Source organism: Arachis ipaensis, chromosome B01, assembly GCF_000816755.2.
Source record: "Arachis ipaensis cultivar K30076 chromosome B01, Araip1.1, whole genome shotgun sequence".
Lineage (NCBI taxonomy): Eukaryota > Viridiplantae > Streptophyta > Magnoliopsida > Fabales > Fabaceae > Arachis > Arachis ipaensis.
The window spans coordinates 123,950,863-123,975,459 of NC_029785.2; the positions used below are offsets into that span (position 1 = coordinate 123,950,863).

At 35.2% G+C, this 24,597-nt stretch overlaps 2 protein-coding genes and 2 long non-coding RNA genes across 7 annotated transcripts; 2 read left to right on the forward strand and 2 right to left on the reverse strand.

The window, feature by feature from the left end:
• On the forward strand, window positions 873-2,091 carry LOC107635773 (cx9C motif-containing protein 4). 2 transcript variants are annotated; one of them, XR_001619296.2, is made up of 3 exons: window positions 873-1,202; window positions 1,448-1,765; window positions 1,797-2,091. XR_001619296.2 is itself a non-coding variant. In XM_016339348.2 (2 exons), exons 1-2 carry the CDS (start codon window positions 1,117-1,119, stop codon window positions 1,551-1,553), a joined length of 192 nt encoding a protein of 63 aa, XP_016194834.1. In that variant the 5' UTR covers window positions 873-1,116; the 3' UTR covers window positions 1,554-1,879. The 2 variants fall into 2 exon arrangements, 1 of the variants encoding a protein (XP_016194834.1); XM_016339348.2 differs by having other exon boundaries at window positions 1,448-1,879.
• LOC107635762 (prolycopene isomerase, chloroplastic) lies at window positions 1,964-5,632 on the reverse strand. Its single transcript, XM_016339335.2, has 7 exons — window positions 5,051-5,632; window positions 4,785-4,895; window positions 4,649-4,702; window positions 4,273-4,554; window positions 3,035-3,226; window positions 2,776-2,934; window positions 1,964-2,672 (listed from the first exon to the last, which is right to left on the reverse strand). Exons 1-7 carry the CDS (start codon window positions 5,411-5,413, stop codon window positions 2,121-2,123), a joined length of 1,713 nt encoding a protein of 570 aa, XP_016194821.1. The 5' UTR covers window positions 5,414-5,632; the 3' UTR covers window positions 1,964-2,120.
• LOC110262667 lies at window positions 12,577-20,717 on the forward strand. Its single transcript, XR_002347572.1, has 5 exons — window positions 12,577-13,515; window positions 18,042-18,187; window positions 18,310-19,338; window positions 20,139-20,284; window positions 20,399-20,717. It is a non-coding gene; the product is annotated as an uncharacterized LOC110262667 (long non-coding RNA).
• LOC107635809 lies at window positions 21,857-24,422 on the reverse strand. Of its 3 annotated transcripts, none has more exons than XR_002347564.1 (4): window positions 23,747-24,422; window positions 22,729-22,783; window positions 22,381-22,648; window positions 21,857-22,132 (listed from the first exon to the last, which is right to left on the reverse strand). It is a non-coding gene; the product is annotated as an uncharacterized LOC107635809 (long non-coding RNA). The 3 variants fall into 3 exon arrangements; XR_001619297.2 differs by having other exon boundaries at window positions 23,743-24,422; XR_002347563.1 differs by having other exon boundaries at window positions 22,729-22,796; window positions 23,743-24,422.

Consider the following 24,597-nt stretch of genomic DNA (forward strand, 5'->3'; position numbering starts at 1 on the left):
ACTAATTTATTATCTTTTTTGCATTATAAATTATATCTAAGAATTGATATTTAATTGTTATTAATATATTTTTGAAAATATGCATTTAATTTTTAATTCTAATTTTATTTTTATAATTTTATATTTTTATCTAATTATGACCGGGTCAATCGGGTAAATCAGTGACCCACCGGTTGAACCAGTAACCCAGTGACCCAGTCATATGACCAGGTCAATTACCGGTTCGATTCTGATAACTATGGGTTCTAGACTAGGGTGACTCTTGTCAATCGAGGCCTGTTAGTATAAATATGGAGTCTGTAAATATTTTCATGAATAAGCAACGACGTAACCCAGTGTGAATTATTATGTACTAAATGAGCCTTCGGGCATATGTGTATGATATTACTATGTTTTCTGTATTTTCTATGCTTCATGTATATATTATCTATTTAACTTTATCTATTTCGTTATATCTATATATCTGACACGCGATCTCGACTAGTACAGGCTCATATGTATATATTTAATATAAGGTCTAAAGTCTCTAGGAAAAGCCATGTAGTAGCGCCTAGCGGCTAGCATTGGTCATGACATACTGAAAGTTAGTTCGTTACACTAGGTTTTATTTGAAATTGTTAGGAGTTAAATTGATGCCTTAAAAAATTTGGTCACGTCATCTAACCGCTATCAATGTCAATTAAAATTGTCAGGTCAGCTTTCTGGTGATGAAAACGACGGAAGAACCAAATTGAAGCACGAGTTAAAATTTTAAGTTACAATTAGAGTCAATTGAAACTTTGAAGACTAAATTGAATCGGAATCAAATTTCAGAATTATTTTGAGTATTAAATCGATTATAATGGTTAATTATAAAAGTCAATTATTAATGCATGACTTCTCTATTCCGCCGTAATGCCGATTACAAATGGAGTGTGCGGTGTAATTTTGCGTGGATGTTTCTAATTTTGCGTGTAAAATAAAAATACAATAGAATAACGCAACCCGTAGAGGCATAGACGGGAGACCGCAGTTATTGGGGATCAATTTGGGAACATAGAATAGAGTCGAATAGAAAAGTAGTCCTCCATTGACGAAGGCAGCACGAGAAGAATTAAGAAAGAGACAGAGAGAGAGATGCCGCAGCCGAGCAAGGAGCCCTGCAAGAAAGAGGCCTGCGACATTCAAGCTTGCCTATCCAAGAATAACTTTCTCCCTCAAAGGTATGCTTCCAGTAACGTTGCTTGAACATGGAAATGGTTTAGGGTTCTTGTCAAACCTTTTTGAGAGACAAATGCATATGAAATAAATCTGAGAACCAAAACGAGCTACATATTTATAAACTTTAAAAGTACTCACTAAACCGTTTTCAACACAGGGCATGAGTGTCAAGTAGCAATCATCCAGTAATATTTTAGTTAGCACTGAGTTGTTGGAAGTTTGTCATATCTGCTTTCATAATGTGTAGGTGCATGAAACCCATTGAACTGCTGAACTCCTGTTGTGAGAAATGCGATTTTAAGTCAACTCACTGTGCTTCCCTTTCTGGACTCTTGAAGCAAAAGCCAAAATGAGAGTTGGGTTGGGTTATATTCTTAGAAATCAATGCTGGCAGCTACAACCCTTCAACCAAAAAATAGGAAACTCACGCACACGAAACTTCATGAGGTTACTCATTTAGGGGAAGAAGCTTATGAAATAAAAAGGCACCATGCCATTAGTATTGATTAGTGGTAAAAAGAAATTTAGATATTTTGGGGGTGATATTCCATTATCATCTTTATACTAAACAAAATATTATGATGCAATAATATTTTCTATGTATGTTTTATATTGCTATATCAATAAAAAATTGATACATTATTCAGATTGGTATTTATTTTAATTGTATTTCCTTGAATTGTTATCTGATACCTTGATTGAGGCACATGCTAGTTATTTTCTTATTGTCTTTAATGCTATTATCTCCAACAAGGCAACAATATTGAAAGAATGCAGATGTTTAGGCATTTGGTCTTTGGTAAAAGGAGCTGAGATTTTATTCCCTGTAGTTAAAATTTCTAATAGATACACACAATAATTAAACAATAAAATATCTCAATTGAGAAGGAAGACACAAAAACTCTCATGTTGTGCGGTTTTCATATACCAATTGCATCAAGCAACTGGGAATGTTGAGACACTGAAACTAACGAATTTGCTGCAATTGCACCACTGGCAGCAACGGCAGGGATCCCAATTCCAGGAAAGGTGGAGTCTCCACAACAGAAGAGCTGTGGGATGGGAGTTGAAGAGCCAGGAAAGCTTTCTTTGCCAGCTTCCAGTGCTGGCCCAAATGTTCCTCTGTGCCTTCTAAGAAACCTTCTATGTGTCAGTGGACTTCCAACTAACTTCACTTCACATTTCTCCCTCCTGAAGCCTTCGCCAAGCACTCGCTCCACAGCTTTCCAGATAACCTCTGATCTCTCAGCTTTGAGCTTTCTGTATTCGGGACTTGTACGTTCAAGTCCTTCCCATAACTCGAATGGTTCAGTTCCTGGTATATAAGCATGTAACACATGTTTCCCAGGTGGTGCCATATCAGGACTAAGTACACTGGGTACTGATACCAGCACTACATTCTGTTCAGCATCAACACCTCTTTCCCAGTCATTTACAACTACGTGATGAATCCCCAGATCGTCGCGGATACCCTGCTCAACCAAACATATTGTTGTGAGTTGTGACTTGTCACACTAACAATGCTATCCATAGATTCAAGTGAAAAATAAATCAGAAACAGAAAGGCAGGCCAACCTCAGCATCAATTCCCAAATGGAGATGCATGAACGATTCACATTGAGGGGTGGTTTTAATCTTATCCGAGTAAGACTTTGGAATAACGTCTTTAGGCAGCAAACGCAAAGTGTCCCACATTGATGCATTGCTCACAACAGCCTTTTTAGCTCGTATGAACTGCACAATGAATAATATATATCAATATATCATATCCAACAACCCCAGTTTACCTTACTTAGGTTGATCTTTATGCCTTTTCTTTTAGTCATATACTTACTTGACCACTTCTCAGCTTGACTCCAATGGCTCTGCCGTTTTCAACAACAATTTTTTCCACATGACTCCGAAGAGAAATCCGTCCACCAAATTTCTCGAGTCCTCTTACAAGAGCATCAACAATAGCAGCACTTCCATGATTGGGGAATTCTAGACAGCTTCCTGGTTTGTACCATTCTGCAAGCATATACACCTGAAAATTTGGGGGAAAGTAACCATTCAGGCATCAATACAAGAAACTGTTATTGGTAAATTAAAGTTTCAAGTTTCAACCAGCAGTGTTACTATTGCTTAGAAGATGAAGATTTACGATAAATGACGGATCAATCTTCTATTAGTCACTAGTTAATACTCAATTTAACTCCTAAAATTACGATTGACTCAATTTGGCCCTCAAAATTTACAATTGTAATTCATGTTAGCCCTTGAGCTGATTTCCGTGAATGATATGTTGATTTTGCACGTTAACTTGTTAAGATTGGGACTCCTTGCTTGGATTTCATGTGACTGAGACCTATTAGACCTCCTAGAAGTTTGATGGCTCTCCAACATTCTCATGAAGATGACAATAACAAGTTCAATTTGAAAATTTTGCAGCTCTGGAGCAACAATCAAGCTTCTAGAGCTCTAATAAGTCCTGATCATATGAAACCTGGGCGAAGAACCTAAATTGTAACAAATTAATATATCAAATCAACATGTCGTTAATGGAGATTAGCTAAAGGGTTAATGTGAGTTAAAATTGTAAATTTTGGAGTCCAATTTGAGTCCATTGAAATTTTAAAGATTAAATTAAATTCGACTTCAAATTTCATGGGCCAAATTTCATGGGGTGAACGCGGATTGGATTGGATATGGCCAAAATTTCGATCCGATCCGCACTAAAATCATCAAATCGGATCGGATCCAATATCCGCAGTTTTTAAGCTTAGATCCGATCCGATCTGATCTGCACATTTTCGGATCTGATATCGGATATATCCGCAAACATAAAAATATTTTTAAAAGCTTATTTTTATTAAAAAAAATATCAATAAAAATCATTTTTCTATTCTTTTAAATATGTTTACTCTTAAAATAATATTAAGCATATTTTTCTTAAATAATAAACTAAAATAATACCACATATATGATAATTATTAGTTAAAATAAAACAAACTTCTTGTGGTAGCAAGAAACTGATGTGCAAATGGAATGATATATATATATAAAATTTCATGTGTAGTAGTTGGTAGTTACCATCTCTTGTGAGATTACACCATTAGTTTTCAACCCTGAAAATATGAATGACCATAGGTCAATCCAATTCCGTATGAAAGGGTCTTTTATGTGCAATCCATCAAGTATTTCCGAGAATGGTCTGGAAAGTCTTTTGGCCCCAAAAGGTCCCCCCATTTGAACAAAGGATTTTATGAGAGAAGGAGCATATCTAACTGCTGCTGTCGAAAGAACGCCAAAATCTCCTCGAATAGATAGAGCAGGAAGCGCCATTGCTGCTGTTGAAAGTGGAAGTATGGTATCCTGTCAAGGAAGTCACAAATTTTCTATGTTGTCAAGCTTGTCTACCTACTCTTGGACATTATTTGCATGGAAAAGCGGAAATGTTAGAACTCACCATAAGTTTCTTCCATTCTTGAACAGCATTTGGTCCTGCATACTTCTCAAGGTCCTGCAAATAACTGAGCTGATAAGTAGAAATCAAAACAGAAAAAAACAGCAAGGAATGAGATGAGTATGCAAGTTCCTTCCACCTTCAAAAATTCCGTAGGCCCTACTCGAAACCTGAAGTCACCTTCAGGGATGTAGACATCCCATGAATCATAAGTGGCACATGGGATAGACTCGCCCAATGCATCTAGAACCTGAAGCCATAAAAGCAAACTGAGAACTGAGAAGTCCCAAGCAAGGTAGTAAAAGAATGTTATAAAACCACTTATTCTAAAAGTTTAGGCAATTAGATAGAGACACGTGAATAGTTATATCTCGAACAAAGGAGATAAAGCAAGGGAAATAGTACCTGGGCAAGAGGATTAGGCTGAGAACCCTTTGATTGCAAGCCAGAGAATACAGATGGACCAGAATCAAACTTGTAGCCTTTGATATCAAAAGAATGGGCAGCCCCGCCGGGGCGGTCATGGCTTTCGACAACAAGCACATCCTGCTCGTATCTTGCCAGAAGTCCTGCACAACACAGTCCGCCTATCCCACTGCCAACCACCACAACATCAGCTTCTGCCGTGGCCGTGGATGAAGGAGGAGAGGAAGATGCCACCTGCACCTTCCACTTGGCTGTGGATACTCTCTCACTTGGAACAAGAGGAGGAGCAAGAGCAGGATATCGAAACGTTGCAGCTCCCATCATCATATTCATGGTATGCATTGGATGTTGCAATGAATGAATGAATGAAGAAATGGCCGCTTTGATGATAGTTTTTGTAAAAGTTCGAACTCTCAATTAATTGAACCAAGATCGCTCATTCACATAAATGACACTGATATTTTTCTCTCAAACTCACCAACACTCTTAAGAAGATAGAGGAGATAGTTTCAGTACTAACTCAAAGCATTTTTCATTCATGGCACATATAGCTATGCTACATTTGCTTGCCTTTATATAGGCAAAAGTTAATAACTTAAAACCAGTTAAGAGAAAAGTTTAAGGGTATGTAGAATTTATCTTTTTGGTCAATATTTTTAGCCATCAGACCAAATTCTTTTAGTTTAATAATTTAACAATATATTTTTAAGTTATACTTTTAAATAATAATGATTATTACAAAAAATAATAAATTTTCCTGATCACATAAGATTCTCTTTAAATTAAACTATTAGAAAAGGCAACTTCCTTTACGTGTCAAAACATGTACTTAATTGTCTTAATCTCGATTCACATGGTATCAAGATCAAGAACTATCTCCACTAGGGTATCTTTGACTGTCTTTAGCATTATTAATTGATTATCATTTATCATCTACCAACTTGGTCAAATCTACACTGCGACTTAATTGAACACACATAGCGTCAAGTCTATGATATGATGCTTTTCTTGAAGAAAAAGCGTAGCTCATTTTTCTTCCATCCTTCCTCCATTTCATGTGATAATTCCATTCGTCCATCAGCAAGTCATGTGCCGGGCTGCCAACAATTACTATAATTCAATTCTTTGTGAGTAGTGACTGGTGTGCGGTTCCATTCCACCAGACTTTGAACGAAGACTTTTTCTTTAAATATAGTATAATTTTTTGTGCAACGCACGAGGCCAATTCAATGTAATTGTTATTGTTGGATTCAGAATATAAAAGAAAAATGTGTACCACCAGCTCGGAACATGAAGTAATTAATAAACAAAAACTACAAAATGCATGATGCCTTCAATTGGAAATGGAGGGCTGGAGTTGCTCTTATTCAAATTAACCGCCAAGCACGCTGCATATTTTATGGCCAGACTTGGAGTCTGCAGACGTGCATTATTATTAAACAATAGTCAGTACTCTGATGGCTTGACCCTTCCAGAAGCTTGGACAAATTCTTAACCGTGCCATGAACTGTGAATCTGGTCATTTACCCCTGCTTTTTCTGTTGTGATTTTTCTCCCTTTTGTTAATTTTCTCCGTTTTCAGACAAAAATAGTTAAGTTATATTAGTTTAATATTAAATATTATGTTAAATATTATTTTGTGTTATTTAAACATATATATATATATATATATATATATATATAAAAGAATAATATCAATTTTCAAAGAATTTTTAGTTGGATAATGTAGTCCTTAACAAAATTATTTTGTGTTATATAAACATATATATATATATATATATATATATATATAAAAGAATAATATCAATTTTCAAAGAATTTTTAGTTGGATAATGTAGTCCTTAACAAATCGATATTCACATTCAATTTTGGTAAAAAATTGGACAAATCATTTCGTATTATTATTTAATAAAGATAACAATCTGTAATATCAGGATTAATTCGTTTGATGCAATAAAAATTTGGAGACTAATTTAGTAATTAAAATTTGACAAGTATTAAGATGTGCGACTAAAACTTTTTTAAGAATTGGTTTGGAATATTATTCAAAATATAGTTAATTTTTCCATCTCAATATCTCATTACTACTTTCTAATCAAACCTACTTTTAAAAGATCAAACTATAAAATTAGAGACTAATTTATTAATTTTAAAGTTGGATTCTTATATACAATACAAAAGTATATTGCTCTATATTGAGAGTTGGTTACTTTGTCATTTTTCAAAATTTCATGATTTTCAGACCAATATAACAAAATTTTAAACAAATTTATTACACTAACACATTCTAAGTATATATTTAACAAATACTTAATGACACTAAGATTTTACTCTTCATTATAACAAACTTTAATTTATATCCTTACAATGATAAAAGATTAATTATTTTTTAATTATATCTTAAATTTATATACCGTAAACATTAACCTAATAGGAAATATTAGTAAAAAAAATTCAAATATTGGTTGCTCCATATAATTTGAAATCTACAACTTAAATCTATATTAGCAAAAATTATTAACCTCCAGCAAAGTATCAAATTCCAATAATATAATAGTCACAATGTGCAAATTTGTATTATTTCAATCAAATTTGCAATAGTAAATGTTCTGGCTGAGATTGGCCGGTATATAACTCGTCCATCGATGAATGTCTTTAAGCTTTTTCGTCGAGATGAGTTATACGTCGGCAAAGAGAGAACAAAGGGGTGAGTACCTGCAAAAGACACTCCGACGCTTAAGTCAGTAAATGTTTAAGAGGTATATAATAATTCTATGAAGAGTAAAGTATTATTTTTGTCCCTAACGTTTGGGGTAAGTCCCAAAGTTGTTCCTAACGTTGGCTCAATGTTGTCCTGCCGTTAGGGATCCGTTAACAGAATTGACGGCGGGACAAAATTGAGACGATTTTGAAACGTTAGGACTTAAATAGAACGAAAACGTTGGGGAAAAACGATACATATAAATAAATTTTAATTTTATCCTTCAATAATATCAATTTTTTACTATATATAATATTCAATTATTTTTTAATCACATCTAGGTAAATTACACTTAATCACACTACTTTCATTCTAAATAAATTTTTTTATATTTTTATATTAACTTATAACTTTAAGTGTAAAATTATAAAAAAATTAATTTATTTAGAATGAAAGTAATGTGATTAAGTGTAATTTACTTAGATATGATTAAAAAATAATTAAATACTATGTACAGTAAAAATTGATATTATTGAAGGATAAAACTAAAATTTATTTATATGTATCGTTTTTGTCCCCAACGTTTTCGTCCTATTTAAGTCCCTAACGTTTCAAAATTGTCTCAATTTTGTCCTGCCGTCAATTCTGTTAACGGATCCCTAACGGCAGGACAACATTGAATCAATTTTGAAACGTTAGGGACTTATATAAGACGATTGAAACGTTAGGGACAACTTTGGGACTTATCCCAAACGTTGGGGACAAAAACGATACTTTACTCTTCTATGAATATAGAATGTTATTAGACGTGAAATAGAACTTATCACGTGTGTGTCCTTATAATAATTCTATGAATATAGAATGTAAGACATGAAATAAAATTTATCATGTGTTTTGTGTATAATAATTCTATGAATATAAAAAGTAAGACATGAAAATAGAACTTATCATGTGTTGTGTGTTGAGATATAGAAATTAGTGCCTTTTATAGGCATAGAGTTTATGAATGATATTCATGTTATGACCGTTTCGTCATTAAGATGGAAATGATGGTCATTAAGTGAGTAATAAAGGTGTCGGTTACAAACAAAGAATGAATGATAATTAAGACTGAGTTATAACTCATAATGCACAATAAAGACCGAGTTATAAGGTGACGGATCACAGCCCCCAAGCTTTGTCTGCCGATTAAATGATCCAGGCTAAGCTTAGAAAATAAAATGAGTTATAACTCGATTAAAAGACAAGTGAATAATGATGTGGTGAGCCCCCAAATTTAGTCGGATTATTATGTCGACACTTATTCAAAAAATAATTGAGTGGTAAGAGTTATTCAATTAAGATAGTTGTGTGGGAGATACTTCTCTGCTTAAGAACAATTTTAGCATTTGATTGTATGTGAACTGAAAAGTTCAGAAATAGATATCCATTGACGGAATCGATTGTATGATCTGAGGATATAATGGTTAATTGTCTTGGGAATTTTTTCAGCCTACAACAGCTTATTGATGAATTTTTTGTTCAAAGTAATTAGTTATTGAATATTTATAATTTATAGTGAATGTCATATGACATGAATAAGATAAATTGAGAAAATGAATATGTACAAAGTCGCAACATATATTGAATAATATATATTGTAAAAGTAAAAGAGTTCAAAGTAGAAAAATATACCTTGAAAATTGATAATTATAAAGAAGAAGACGACATATATGAATGTCATACATGTCAAATGTGAATATCTGAATTTTGTTTTGTAGGATATGCTTTAATTTAATAATAAAGCAATAAGATAACAGTCATTGAATGATACATTTAGTATAATATTTTTAGGAGTTACAATATGATGAGGGATATTCCTCGTGCAATAATAATAAATTTTGAATGTTTGCACGTATTTTTGCTTAACTTTTTGTATTAAATCAATAGTAACATAAAATTTAATAAAATAAATAGTGCAACAGTTATATATTGCTAGAGAATAAAGAATATATAATCAATCAAATGACATAGAGCTATTAGGATTATTTTTGAACAATTCAATTTTAAATTTAAGTTCATGCAAAAATACATTTAAATTTATAAATGTAGTAGGGAGAAAGAATGAAGTATTGATAATAAAATAAATAATAGAGATTAAATTAATATAGTGTTATTGAAAAATTTTATTATGAGTTTTTGAAAGAATTCAATTACATTCGAGATTTGGATTCATCTAATTGTATAGATGAAAAAATAAATAAATAAATAAATATAATTTATGAAAAAAAAATTAGCATGATGGTATGAAAATTATAATGCCATAATGATATGTTTGAAATTTGTTCATGTGTGATGAATGAATTCATATATAAATTGAAATTAAAAAAGTGCTAAAGAAATAACTAGCAAATAATGTTCATGCTTTTGATTTGATATTATAGTTTATCAAATTTTAAGAATGAATTTTAAAAAAATTCAATAGATTTGCATATATTGATTTTGGAGTATAGAGAGCAAAACATGTTTGACAAGTGTGACACATGGATAAGAATAGCTCATGCAAAGAATGAATTGTGGTACATTTGGATTTAAAATGACAATGATATATAGGAAGAGGTTTTATCAATACTCTCATGACAATAGATAAGGAAAATATAAGAGATGAGACTACTGTATATTAGATGATCCCAAGAGCTGAAAACAAAATTATAAGCGACTATATAACAGGCTTTGTACTCTTTCCGCTTTTGGTCAAGAATAAAAAAGATACAACATAGCAAGTAATTAAAGAGCATGAAATTAAAGAAATTTTGTAGGTGACATACATTGATTTATTTAAATTTTTAGGAGTTTGAAGTGCATATTTTTAGACTTCGAATTATTGATAGAAAGTATAATAAATTAAAGATTAGTGTCAATAATCATTTCATTATTCTAAATGAATTGTTTGTAAAATCCTCAATGAATATTATTTGGCCTTATGAAACTGAGTTTTGAATAGAGGTTGAGAAATAAAAATAAAAAATTAAAATACATAAATTGCTAAAATATATAAATGTTATTTGAAAATCAATTCAAGTATTTGAATATAATTCAAATTCTTTGAATCTATTCGGTGGAGCAGGAAATTAGTTTACCGGCCCACGGTGAGTGCCAATTATTCTTGCTGAGATTGGTTGGTATATAACTCGTCTGCCGATGAATGTCTTCAATCTTCTTCGTTGAGATGAGTTATACGTCAGCAAGGAGAGAACAAGGGGGTGGATACCTGCAAAAGACACTCTGACGTTCAAGTCAGTAAGTGTTTAAGAGGCATATAATAATTCTATGAATATAGAATGTTAGACGTGAAATAAAATTTATCACATGTGTGTCCTTATAATAATTCTATGAATATAGAATGTAAGATATAAAATAGAATTTATCATGTGTTTTATTTATAATAATTCTATGAATATAGAATGTAAGACATGAAAATAAAACTTATCATATATTGTGTGTTGAGATATAGAAATTGGTGCCTTTATAGGCATAGAGTTGATGAATGATATTCATATTATGACCGTTTGGTCATTAAAATGAAAATGATGGTCATTAAGTCGGTAATAAAGGTGTCGGTTACAAGCAAAGAATGAATGATAATTAAGACTGAATTATAACTCATAATGCATAATAAAGACTGAGTTATAAGGTGACGAATCAGTAAATATTAAATATATATTGTATAAGATAAATAAAGTAAAATAATTTACTTTTTATGTTACTCTATCGAATTAGGCACCATAAGATTTATAGAAAGCAAATCCTTTTAACTTGTATTTTGATTGTTCAGTGTTTACATTTTTTAACATTAATTTGTAAAATACTAATCATAAATAGACTATTAATTTCACAAAAAATTTATAATATATGACTATCCCTAAATATTCAATACTATTATTTTGCTTTGAATTTTAAGATCCAAAAATCACCATGCTTTGCAGTAAAATTTGAAACAAATGTATAATTAAATTCATATTATATAATGAAACATAATTTTGTCACAATTTATTATTCGTTTCAGTAAACTGTACATTATTCTAGTGGAATTCCTAGTAAAATAAATGAAATAAAAACAAAAAATTATACGTACTTTTTTTAATTTTGCTTCTATCAGATATACTTAAAAAAAAACAAAAGAATAATAATACTCAAACAAATATTTATATCATCATATCATACACTGTCAAAAAGAAAAATAAAAAATAAAAAACCCAATGTTATATATTATTACCACTTATCTCAAGAAATGATGGTTCTATGTCAACTTATAGGTACTACTACGATAATTACAATTGCCATTCAACATTTTATTATTCAATTGATTTAAAGATTTTATATATTACACAACTCTACTGTAAAATCATTAGTTGAGTAAGTTTTAAATTTTGTTTATCTATAATCTTTAATCACTTCAAATAATTAAGCCTTTTTATTTAAATTCCTAATTACACAATAACGCTAATCTTAATATCATTGATTGCAATACAAATGCTAGATCAACATTTTTCAAATTCAAAATGTTAGCATTACTAATACATTTTACTTTTTTTTTTCTTAAATATTATAACAACCTTACAAATAATTTATTTTCAAATTCTTCCTCTATTGTACATAAGCGGATTATGTCAAATAAGATAAAACCTTAAATCCTTAAATTCATAAAACCTAGATCATAAAAATAAAAATAAGATAAATTAGAACTTGTTTTAATAACAAAATTAAATAATTCAAATTTGAAAAAACACTAGGAAATTATATGTTTATACTCTAATAGTTGCGAAAAAGTGAATCATTTTATTTGGATCAAAATCTTTTACAATGAAGAAGCTAGTAAGGTGATAAAGTGAGCAAACTACAAAATCATTAGAAATCAGAAACAATCATATATATACAATTTCGCTAGAGAATTAAGAGGGGTCCAGCGAACTCCTGTTGGATTGGATCCCTAAACCTATTTCACCATACAAGCAAGAAGCTACATCTCAATTTACCCACAGTGAACCAAATTAATCCTAGAAAATCCAACCTTTCACCATTTGACTGAAGAATCATTCAAAATCCCCCCAAACTGCAGCGCCTCCCTCCCACCTTCGTCGTGCGCCATTTCTGCCCGCCGTCAACCTAGGTGAGCCGCTCTATTCCGTTCCAATTGAGAGACACCACCGAGGTTAGACACTCAGCGAAGCCTGCCACTGCTGCCGCATTTCGTGGTTGCGGCGCCATTGAATCAAAATCCCCAAACTACAGCGCCTCCCTCCCACCTTCGTCGTGTGCCTTTCTTGCCCGCCGTCAACCTAGGTGAGCCGCTCTATTCCGTTCCAACAGAGAGACACCACCGGGGTTAGACGCTCAGCGAAGCCCGCCACTGCTGCCACATGTCGTGGTCGCGGCGCCATTGAATCAAAATCCCCAAACTACTGCGCCTCCCTCCCACCTTTGTCGTGCGCCTTCCCTGCCCGCCGTCAACCCAGGTGAGTCGCTCCGTTCCGATCCAACTGCAAAACACCGCGGGGGTCAGACGCTCGTCGAATCCCGCCGTTGCTGCTGCATGTCGTCGTCGCGGCGCTGTTGAAGCTCAGCCCAGCTTTCCGCGACTGTTACTCGTCATCGCCGCACCACTGAAGCTCGAAGGTCCCTCGAGTGTTCTGCCCCAACGGACGCCGTGTCAAACTCGTACAGGCGGCGCCGTGAAGCATCGTCTGAAAGCACTCCTCAGTAGGTAAGTATTAATGGATTCATGGGTGTTGCTTGATCTTGGTACGAGTATAATGGATGTTACTAGATTTTGTATTAGAACATATAATGACACAGTCATATAATGTGTTTTTCGAATTATTGGATGTTACTTCTAAGTACAATTAGAGGTTTGATTATAGGACTTGAATTGGATTTTGTCAATTACTAATTTTTTTTTTAATTGGCAAAAAATATGTTAAAACCAAGGTTGCGAGAACTGAACTGATCATTGAAATGAAATGGTTGAATCGTGGTCGAATCGATTTCATTAAATATAAAATAAAACTATTAAAAGTATAGTATAAATCTTTTAAAATTTAAATTCAATCATTCATATAATAATAAAATTTAAAATTTTATAACCTACCCACTAATTAAACTATATCTCATCACATCATTAAAATTCTACATTCAAATTCAAAAATCACAATTTATAACTAAAAAAAATCATTGCATAAATACTATATCGATATTCAATCAACAATCACCAACAATCAATAATAATATCAATAATTACTTAATTAGACAAAACTCACTCAATTAATGTCAAATTACTAATTAGAAATAGCTATGAACTAATATCATCAGCAACATTTTTTTAAGATGAGCAAAACAAACTATTCCCTGCCCCCTTGAAACCTAACTTCATGTTTCAGCCATTACAGCAATTACAGCAAAATAAAACTTCAGCCATTACAGCAATTACAGCAAAATTCAGAATTACAGCAATTCAAAATCTAAAATTATATCAATTCTGTTCAGCATTATAAAATTATACCAAAATTCAATTCAGCATTCAAAATTCAGGATCTGAAATTATATCAAAATTAGGAGGATTATTAGAAGAATATATTACAGAATATATAATTCCACAATGTGATCACTAGTTTTTAGCCATTAACAGAAAATAAATTCAAAAGAAAAATTAAGTTCCTTTATAAACCAAAGAACGAAACAGAAAATAATGTTAGAATTACTTTCAATAGCAAGGGTATGTGCCAAATATTCGGCCCATCATGGAGACAGAAGTAATGTTCTGAAAAACAGTTTTGAAATTCTATTCAGCAATCCGTATTACAGCAATTCTGTAGCAGAATTAACAGAATAAAAAATTAATTGAAAAACTAAAGAACTCTGCAGCAACTCCAGCAAGCCAGTGATTCATATAATTAATAGAATAAAAAATATTAATTAAAAAACTGAAGAACTCTACAGCAACTCCAACAAGCCAGCAATTCATATCATTATGAGTTTATCAAAAAAATTAATTAAAACACTAAGAAACTCACTGAGGCAGAGAAAGCAGAGACGGCCTAAAGTGGCATAGCGATTCTCGGCAGGACAGAGGCGGCCGACGACAGAAGCTATGCCCCGACCTTCCGACGACGACGGCGACAGAAAGCTTCAAACGGACCACCCGACGACGACGATGGCGATAGAAGCTTCGAGGGGTGATGGTGGCAACGAATGGTGGCAACGACTGGTGGCCACTGTCGGTGCCGATAGTGGACTGTTGTTGGCTGAGAGAGAGAGAGAGAGGGGCTGCTGGCTAAGAGAGAAAGGGAAGTAGCGCCGTAGTGGGTTAGGGATTTTGTGCCATTTTGGTGAGTGAGACTGATGAGAGTGAGGGAGAAGGGAGAAGGGATTTGGGCAGAGAAGAGAATAAGAGATGAGTTGTTGATGCTGAGTACGATGGGTGATTTAGGGATTATAGTTCAGCTTAGTTGTTTAGCCTTTTTCTTTTTTTTTTCTTTTTCTTATAGGGACAAAACGACGCCGTTTAGAGTTTTTTTTTTTAAACCAAAAACCGGTTAAAAAACCGAACGGTTCTGCCGGTTCATCGGTTAACCGCCGGTTCGATCGGTTTTTTTACCGATTTTTTGTCAGACGGTTTCTGAGCTTACCCGAACTGGCTAGGTGACCGGTTTTTGGTTAATCCAGTTGAACCGGCCAGTCCGGTTCGATTTTCAGAACCATGGTTAAAACGGAGTCCCCAGTGCGTTGTTTTTTTTTTCTCGGAATAAAATTACGTTCAATTATGGTGATTATAGGTCGATGCAATTGTTAGTCACTGGATGTTGCTGTCGTTAGGGGTCCCCACTTGCTGTGAGGCATGTGCATAAAGATTGGATATTACAGTTTTGATAGATTGGACTGTTAAATTTGTAGCAAAATTCTTTTTCTGTTCCACTAAAAAAGTGTATGCTGTTTGTTTCCCATATTCTTTATTCTCCGTTGAATATTAAAAAAGTTGATGGTATTTGGTTTCTATATTAGTGTTTCTCCATTGAATCGGTGGAATCTGCGTGCTCCCGCTGTGCAATGTTTTTTAATGCTGAATGTGTAAGTTTGAAATTTAACAACACATTCACAATGGATTAAATTAACAAAACACTGTGAAATGAGGCTCCTTTTTCCCCAAATTATTTGTGTACATGTTTTTTATCATGTTAGGCGTTGGTTGGTTTTAATATCAATGTGGATGATTCTAGACCGGTTTTGTCTATTTACATGTCCAAGTAGGTGTGTTGTAGAGGTGATTAAATTTATGTGAATTGCTCTTTGTTGTTCGCTAGCTTCAATGTACTTATGTCATAATTTTCCCTTGTGTGAATAACTTCCCAAAAGCAAATATTTACAGATTATAAAACCACCCCAATTGTGCTGCCGAAAAGAGAAGTGAGATGGGGAAAAAGGTAAAATGATATTTACCGTTATCGACGTGTCTTCCCACATGATCCTATTTGTGACTTACAGCTAATATTTTTATTGTCAGAAATTGTTAGAGTCGCGATGCTCGCCCAGCTACATTCATGATATAATGAGTCAGCTCACTAAAAACAACACGGTTGAAAAGCTTGCAGAGATAGAGGAAATTGGCTTCGGATTCTTGAGGCTTATACCGTATTGAGCGGTGAAGCAATACATCATGGTTCATCTGACAGAATCGTACGATGTTGAGAAAAGAACCTTGTTAGTCGACGTTGGCAACATCCGCCTCAATGCCAAGTTAATCGGGCGGATCTTCGACATTCTATCTCGTGGTAAGTTTCGCTTTCAAAATTAATTAGCGTGTCATGCGCTTGTTCGTGCAAATATCATTGTATATAAAAGAATGGAGACTGCCAATGGAAACCTCAATCAGGAAAACACACCTCAGGAAACAACTGACTCCAGAGTTCCCGATCCAGGCATGCTCTCAATAGCACTAGTGCAACATGAAGAATGGGAATTCGACGAGAAAGTTTCTCAATACAGCTATTCTATGGCAACAGAATCAGACAGGATGGAGTTTAGGAGATATTTCATACTAGTGGTACTAAAAATGTTCTTGTGGCCTACAATACAATAGGTAATTTCGCCATGGCACATTTATCCCGTTCTGGATGTTTCTGATCCTAGAAGATTCAACTGGCCACTGCATAATCTAAAGTGGCTGGACAAGGCAGTAGAGTAATATAAGCTCAAAGGGAACAAAACTTGTGAATGCTGCATGTTCGTCGTGCTAGTCGGATGCATTCAATGAGTATTAGTAAACTGAGCATATCTTTTATGTTGTAGAGCATAAGTTGTCCCCTTCTTCTGTCTAGGTACTGTATTTTCAACGGTTGAAACACAGTCAGCTGGATAACTGTCATGAGCTAAAACCATGGCTCGCTGCGTGGACCGCAGAAAATCTAGAAAAGAAGGCGACATATATCCTTTCCGAGGTACTCATTTATTCGACTGTCTCTGTATGTTCAACTATGAAACTCTCCGCCGTCCACTATAAATTATTCCCGTGTTTAACTCGCTTTGCCATATGCATCTTATGAATGGTGTTTATGTTGTCTCTAATACTTTAATCATTGTATGGCCTTTTTATGTAATTAATCTACTCGACTGGTTTCTTTATGTTGGCATTGGTTACTTTTAAGCCAGTATCTAAGTGGATGTTGCTTTTGATAGGCATCAGGATGTTTCCTTCTTTACTAAATGGATGTTTCTGCATATGTTTTTCGAGTTTTCATGTGTTAATCATTTGTGAATGCCTGTGTTTTGTTAAGAAGTTAATAGATTTTCTTTTCTTAGATATTTCTCAGCAGATTTCTTGGTGTATGTAACCCATTTGTTTTTTACTAGATATAAGTAACATTTCGTTTTGTTAAGCGGTAGCATGTTCCGTGTTTAAACAAAATGAAAATTCCTTTATTTTTTTGCATACATTTATAGTGGTGAAATTGTAATGTATCTGATTCTTTAAGGACTGCATGGCCTTGTTCTGTAATCAATATACTCGGCAGGTTTCTTTGTGTTGGCATCAGTTACTTTATGCTAATATCTAAGTGGATGTTGCTTCTGAAAGCCATCAGGATGTTTCTTTTCTTTACTAAATGGATGTTTTTGAATATATTTTTCGATTTTACCTATGTTAGGTAGTTGGGGATGACTCTATTTTTGTAAGATGTGAATGGATTTTTCTTTTTTGGGTTGTCTTACTGATACCTGTAACTTTGATTTTAATTCCAGATTCTTTGCATGTCTTAAATCTGGGGCCCTCGCAAACAGAAAGGGGAAAAGTGAAGACTTAAAAGGCCGATTACCTCAAGCTGTAAGAAAAAAATTGCCAAAAAACATAGTGAAAACACGGAGGAAAAGCTTCGATTCCTCCAAAGGTAAGCACGTATTTACGTGTTAATGTGTTAATATATTGTTACTTGTGGTGTATGTGTTGCTATGTGTCATGTGTAATTAACTTCATTATTGTTTTTTGTATTCTCATTGTGTTTACAAACAGGGAAGCTCTGCCGGTAGAGAGAGCGAGCAGGATTCAATGGAAAGACAACCACTTAGAAGCACAACAAAGCCACCTCTAAATAGAAAACGGTCACCGCATGCAGAGAGATCGAAAACTAACCTGGAAGTGAGTATATGTTTCTGATTGTGTATGGATTTAATTCTGTACAAGCTCAAGTATTTTCAGATGTTCTTTTTCAATGCAATTAGATGTTTCTTTAAATGACACATTCGATGTGAATAAAATGGATAAGTCTATCAGCAACTAAAAGAAAGGGGGGAGTTAAAAGAGACCAAACATGTAAGTCCAATGCAAAATTATCTGCAGAAAAAGCTACCCTAATGAGACCAAAGGATAATGAGGATAATGAGCTTCTTGCTAAGAGGATGCGCTGAATGTTTCACCAGGCAGTTGACCAACAGAATAAAAGAATGGAGACTGCCCATGGGAACAACCTCAATCAGGAAAACACACCTCAGGAAACAACTGACTCCAGAGTTCCCGATCCAGGCATGCTCTCAATAGCACTAGTGCAACATGAAGAATGGGAATTCGATGGGAAAGTTTCTCAATACAGCTGTCCTATGGCAACAGAATCAGACAGGATGGAGTTTAGGAGATATTTCATACTAGTGGTACTAAAAATGTTCTTGTGCCCTATAATACAACAGGTAATTTCGCCATGGCACATTTATCCCGTTCTGGATGTTTCTGATCCTAGAAGATTCAACTGGCCGTTGCATAATCTAAAGTGGCTGGACAAGGCAGTAGAGAAATATAAGCTCAAAGGGAACAAAACCTGTGAGGGATGCATGTTTGTCGTGCTAGTCGGATGCATTCAATGAGTATTAGTAAACTGAGCATATCTTTTATGTTGTAGAGCATAAGTTGTCCCCTTCTTCTGTCTAGGTACTGTATTTTCAACGGTTGAAACACAATCAGCTGGATAACTGTCATGAGCCAAAACCATGGCTCGCTGCGTGGACCACAGAAAATCTAGAAAAGAAGTCGACATATATCCTTTTCGAGGTACTCATTTATTCGACTGTCTCTGTATGTTCAACTATGAAACTCTCCGCCGTCCACTATAAATTATTCCCATGTTTAACTCGCTTTGCCATATGTATATTATGAATGGTGTTTATGTTGTCTCTAATACTTTAATCATTGTATGACCTTTTTATGTAATTAATCTACTCGACTGGTTTCTTTGTGTTGGCACTGGTTACTTTTAAGCCAGTATCTAAGTGGATGTTGCTTCTGATAGGCATCAGGATGTTTCCTTCTTTACTAAATGGATGTTTCTGCATATGTTTTTCGAGTTTTCATGTGTTAATCATTTGCAAATGCCTGTGTTTTGCTAAGAAGTTAATTGATTTTCTTTTCTTAGATATTTCTCAGCAGATTTCTTGGTGTATGTAACCCATTTGTTTTTTACTAGATATAAGTGACATTTCGTTTTGTTAAGCGGCAGCATGTTCCATGTTTAAACAAAATGGAAATTCCTTTATTTTTTTTGCATACATTTATAGAGGTGAAATTGTGATGTATCTAATTCTTTAAGGACTGCATGACTTTGTACTGTAATCAATATTCTTGACAGGTTTCTTTGTGTTGGCACCAATTACTTTATGCTAATATCTAAGTGGATGTTGCTTCTGAAAGCCATCAGGATGTTTCTTTTCTTTACTAAATGGATGTTTTTGAATATATTTTCCAATTTTACCTACGTTAGGTAGTTGGGGATGGATATGTTTTTGTAAGATGTGAATGGATTTTTCTTTTTTGGGTTGTCTTACTGATACCTGTAACTTTGATTTTAATTTCAGATTCTTTGCATGTCTTAAATCTGGGGCCCTCGCAAACAGAAAGGGGAAAAGTGAAGACTTAAAAGGCCGATTACCTCAAGCTGTAAGAAAAAAGCTGCCAAAAAACATAGCGAAAACACGGAGGTAAAGCTTCGATTCCTCCAAGGGTAAGCACCTATTTACATGTTAATATATTGTTACTTGTGGTGTATGTGTTGCTATGTGTCATGTGTAATTAACTTCATTATTGTTTTTTTTATTCTCATTGTGTTTACAAACAGGGAATCTCTGCCTGTAGAGAGAGCGAGTAAGATTCAATGGAAAGACAACCACTTAGAAGCACAACAAAGCCACCTCTAAATAGAAAACGGTCACCGTATGCGGAGAGATCGAAAGCTAACCTGGAAGTGAGTATATGTTTCTGATTGTGTATGGATTCAATTCTATACAAGCTCAAGTATTTTCAGATGTTCTTTTTCAATGCAATTAGATGTTTTTTTAAATGACACATTCGATGTAAATATAATAGATAAGTCTATCAGCAACTAAGAGAAAGGGCCTAAATCATCGACTAGCTTTGCATAAGTTTGTTAGGTTCATTTCAATGTACTTGGATGTTTTTTTACCCAACATATTCGTTATGCGTAAAACAACCTAACAAGGGAGCTACACAAAAAAATGGGGGGGCTAAAAAGGACCGATCACGTAGGTCCAGCCCAAAACAATCTGAGGAAAAGGATCTCCCAATTAGCACAGATGATGATGAGGAGAATGAGCCTCTTACTAAGAGGATGTGCCGATATAACCAGAGGGTTGACCAACAAAAACCAAGTGCCGATCCAACCGAAGGCAACCTCAATCAGGATAACGCTCTCCATGAAACATCTGTCTCTAGAGTGCCCGATGCAGGAACACTATCCGTTGCGTTAGTGCAACATGAAGAATGGGAGTTCGACGGGTAAGTCTCCTAAGCAAAACTATTTTATTTTGTGGTCTATTTTGCTTTTTAGTGAATTAGAAATTGTATCCGTATACAACTGTCTTTTCTCTAACATCGATTGAGTTTCTTGCAATAATCCCGATTTCCTGTCGAACAGAGACCCCGAGAGTGAACGAATATGACAATACCTTAAGCAACTGCATAACAAAAGGCCACTGCAGACCGTGATGCCAGCCACTCTGTCTTGCATGACTCCTAATCCAATAAGCAAGAAGATTTCACCTGGCATGATTCGGACGGAACAGAAATCTACCCAATGTACTCCTATAAAGGTGCATCCACTGCTAAAAGGGCGAAAGCTGGACGAAGATGATATGAGCAATTACGACGATGGACTGCCGATGGTTTGTTGGAGGTTGTGGCGTCCTATGAAGGAAGGCAGCATCTACCCAGCGCCCGGGTAGCAGTGAGCAGATGTCCTCTCGGACCAATGATAGATGCTGCCTTCCTTCGTAGGACGCCACAAGATAGATGCTGATTGAGGTGGCCTTCGGTTGGAGCGTTATCCTGATTGAAGTGGCCTTCAGTTGGATCGACACTTGGTTTTTGTTGGTCAACCCTCTGGTTATACAGTCGGCAGATCCTCTTAGCAAGAGGCTCATTCTCCTCATTATCATCTGTGCTAATTGGGAAATCCTTTTCCTCAGATTGTTTTGGGCTGGACCTATGTGATCGGTCCTTTTTAGCCCCCCATTTTTTGCGTAGCTCCCCTGCTAGGCTGTTTTACGCATAAGGAATATGTTGGGTAAAGAAACATCCAAGTACATTGAAATGAACCTAATAAACTTATGCAAAGCTAGTCGATGATTTAAACCAATACAGAAACCAGTCGAGTAGATTGATTACATAAAAAGGCCATGAATGATTAAAGTATTAAAGTATTAGAGACAACATAAACACCATTCATAAGATACATATACCAAATCCCGGAGTTCAGTTGTTGTTCGTCTATGGAACCTCCTTTTGATGGCCACGTGCGCCGGACTTTTGTCGTCCAGGGATGGGAATTCATTGCCTACAGCATGTCCGTGTGTCAGTCCAAAATAAACTATATATACACAATGATATTTGCACGAACAGGCGCATGGCATGCTAATTAATTTAGAAAACAGAACTTAGGATCGGGAACTCTGGAGTCAGTTGTTTCCTGAGGTGTGTTTTCCTGATTGAGGTTTCCATTGGCAGTCTCCATTCTTTTATATACAATGATATTTGCACGAACAAGCGCATGACACGCTAATTAATTTTGAAAGCGAAACTTACCACGAGATAGAATGTCGAAGATCCGCCCGATTAATTTGGCATTGAGGCGGATGTTGCCAACGTCGACTATCAAGGTGCTTTTCTCAACATCGTACAATTCAGCCAGACAAACCATGATGTATTGCTTCATCGCTCAATACGGAATAAGCCTCAAGAATCCGAAGCCAATTTCATCTATCTCTGCAAGCTTTTCAACCGCATTGTTTTTAGTGAGCTGGCTCATCATATCATGAATGTAGTTGGGCGAGCATTGCGACTCTAATAATTTCTGACAATAGCAACAGTAGCTGTAACTCACAAATAGGATCATGTGGAAAGACACGTCGATAAAGGTAAATATCATTTTACCTTTTTCCCCATCTCGCTTCTCTGTTCGGCAGCACAATTGGGGTAGCTTTATAATCTGTAAATATCCGCTTTTGGGAAGTTATTCACACAAAGAAAAATTATGACATAAGTACATTGAATCCAACGAGCAACATAGAGCAATTCACATAAATTTAATCACTTCTACAACAAACCTACTTGGATATGTAAATAGACAAAACCGGTCAAGAATCATCCACATTGATACTAAAACCAACAAACGCCTAACATGATCAGAAACATATACACAAATAATTTGGGGAAAAAAAGTGCCCCGTTTCACCGTGTATAGTTAATTTAATCCATTGTGAATGTGTTGTTAAATTTCAAACCTTTCACAACAAGCACAACCCAGTTAAGCATCTATATGTAGAGTCAACTCAATAGGATCTATTTGCAACGAGATTGAACACATTCAACATTCAAAAACATTGCGCAACGGGAGCACGTAGATTCCACCGATTCACCGGAAAAACACTAATATAAAAACCAAATACCATCAACTTTTTTAATATTCAATGGAGAACGAAGAATATGGGAAACAAACAGCATACACTTTTTTTAGTGGGAAAGAAAAAGAATTTTGATACAAATTAAACAGTCCAATCTATCAAAACAATAATATCCAATCTCTATGCACATGCATTTCAACAAGTGAGAACCCCTAACAACAACAACAACATCCAGTGGCTAACAATTGCATCATCCTATATTCACCACAATTGAATCTAATTTTATTCCGAGAAAAAAACTAACGCCCTGGGACTCCATTTTCACGCATTTTTGGCCAATTTAAAAAAAAAACAACAACTAGTAATTGAGAAAATCCAATTCAAATTCTACAATCAAACTTCTAATTGTACTCATATGTAACATCCAATAATACAAAAAATACATTATATAAATGTGTCATGATATATTCTGATACAAAATCAAGTAACATCCTTTATACTCGTACCAAGATCAAGCAACACCCATGAATCCATAAATACTTACCTACCGAGGAGTGCTTTCAACGATGCTTCATGGCGCCACTTGGAGGAGTCTGACGCAGCGTCCGTTGGGGCAGAACACGCGAGGGACCTTCGAGCTTCAGTGGTGCGGCGATGACGACATGCAGCAGTCGCGGAAGGCTAGGCTGAGCTTCAACGACGCCGCGATGACGACATGTAGCAGCAGCGGTGGGCTTCGCCGAGCGTCTGACCCCGGCAATGTCTCGCAGTTGGAACGGAACGGAGCGGCTCACCTGGATTGACGGCGGGCAGGGAAGGCGCACGACAAAGGTGGGAGGGAGGCGCTGCAGGTTGGGGATTTTGTTTCAATGACGCCGCGACCATGACATGCGGCAGCAGCGGCGGGCTTCGCTGAGTGTCTGACCCCGGCGGTGTCTCTCAGTTGGAACGGAATGGAGCGGCTCACCTGGGTTGACGGTGGGCAGGAAAGGCGCACAACGAAGGTGGGAGGGAGGCGATGCAGTTTGGGGATTTTGGATGATTCTTCAGTCACACGGTGAAAGGTGGGGTTTATTAGGGTTAATTTGGTTCACGGTAGTTAAATTGGGATGTTGCTTTTTGCTTCTACCGTGAAATGGGCTCCGGGTCCGGTCCAGTAAAGTTGACAAGAGTTGGCTGTACTCTTTTTTTTATTTCCTAGCAGAATTGTATATAAAAAAAATCTTTTAAAATGAAAAAATTAATAAAGTGATAAAGTAAAAAAATTACTACCAACGTAACAGATGGATGAGAGTTTGGGTCCCTTAACCATCTCTCCCGAGTTTCATAGGATGGGAATGGAACTTGCTTGCTTCGGAGGGTCGCTCACTTTGTGTGCCTCTGCAGTATTCGAGGGATT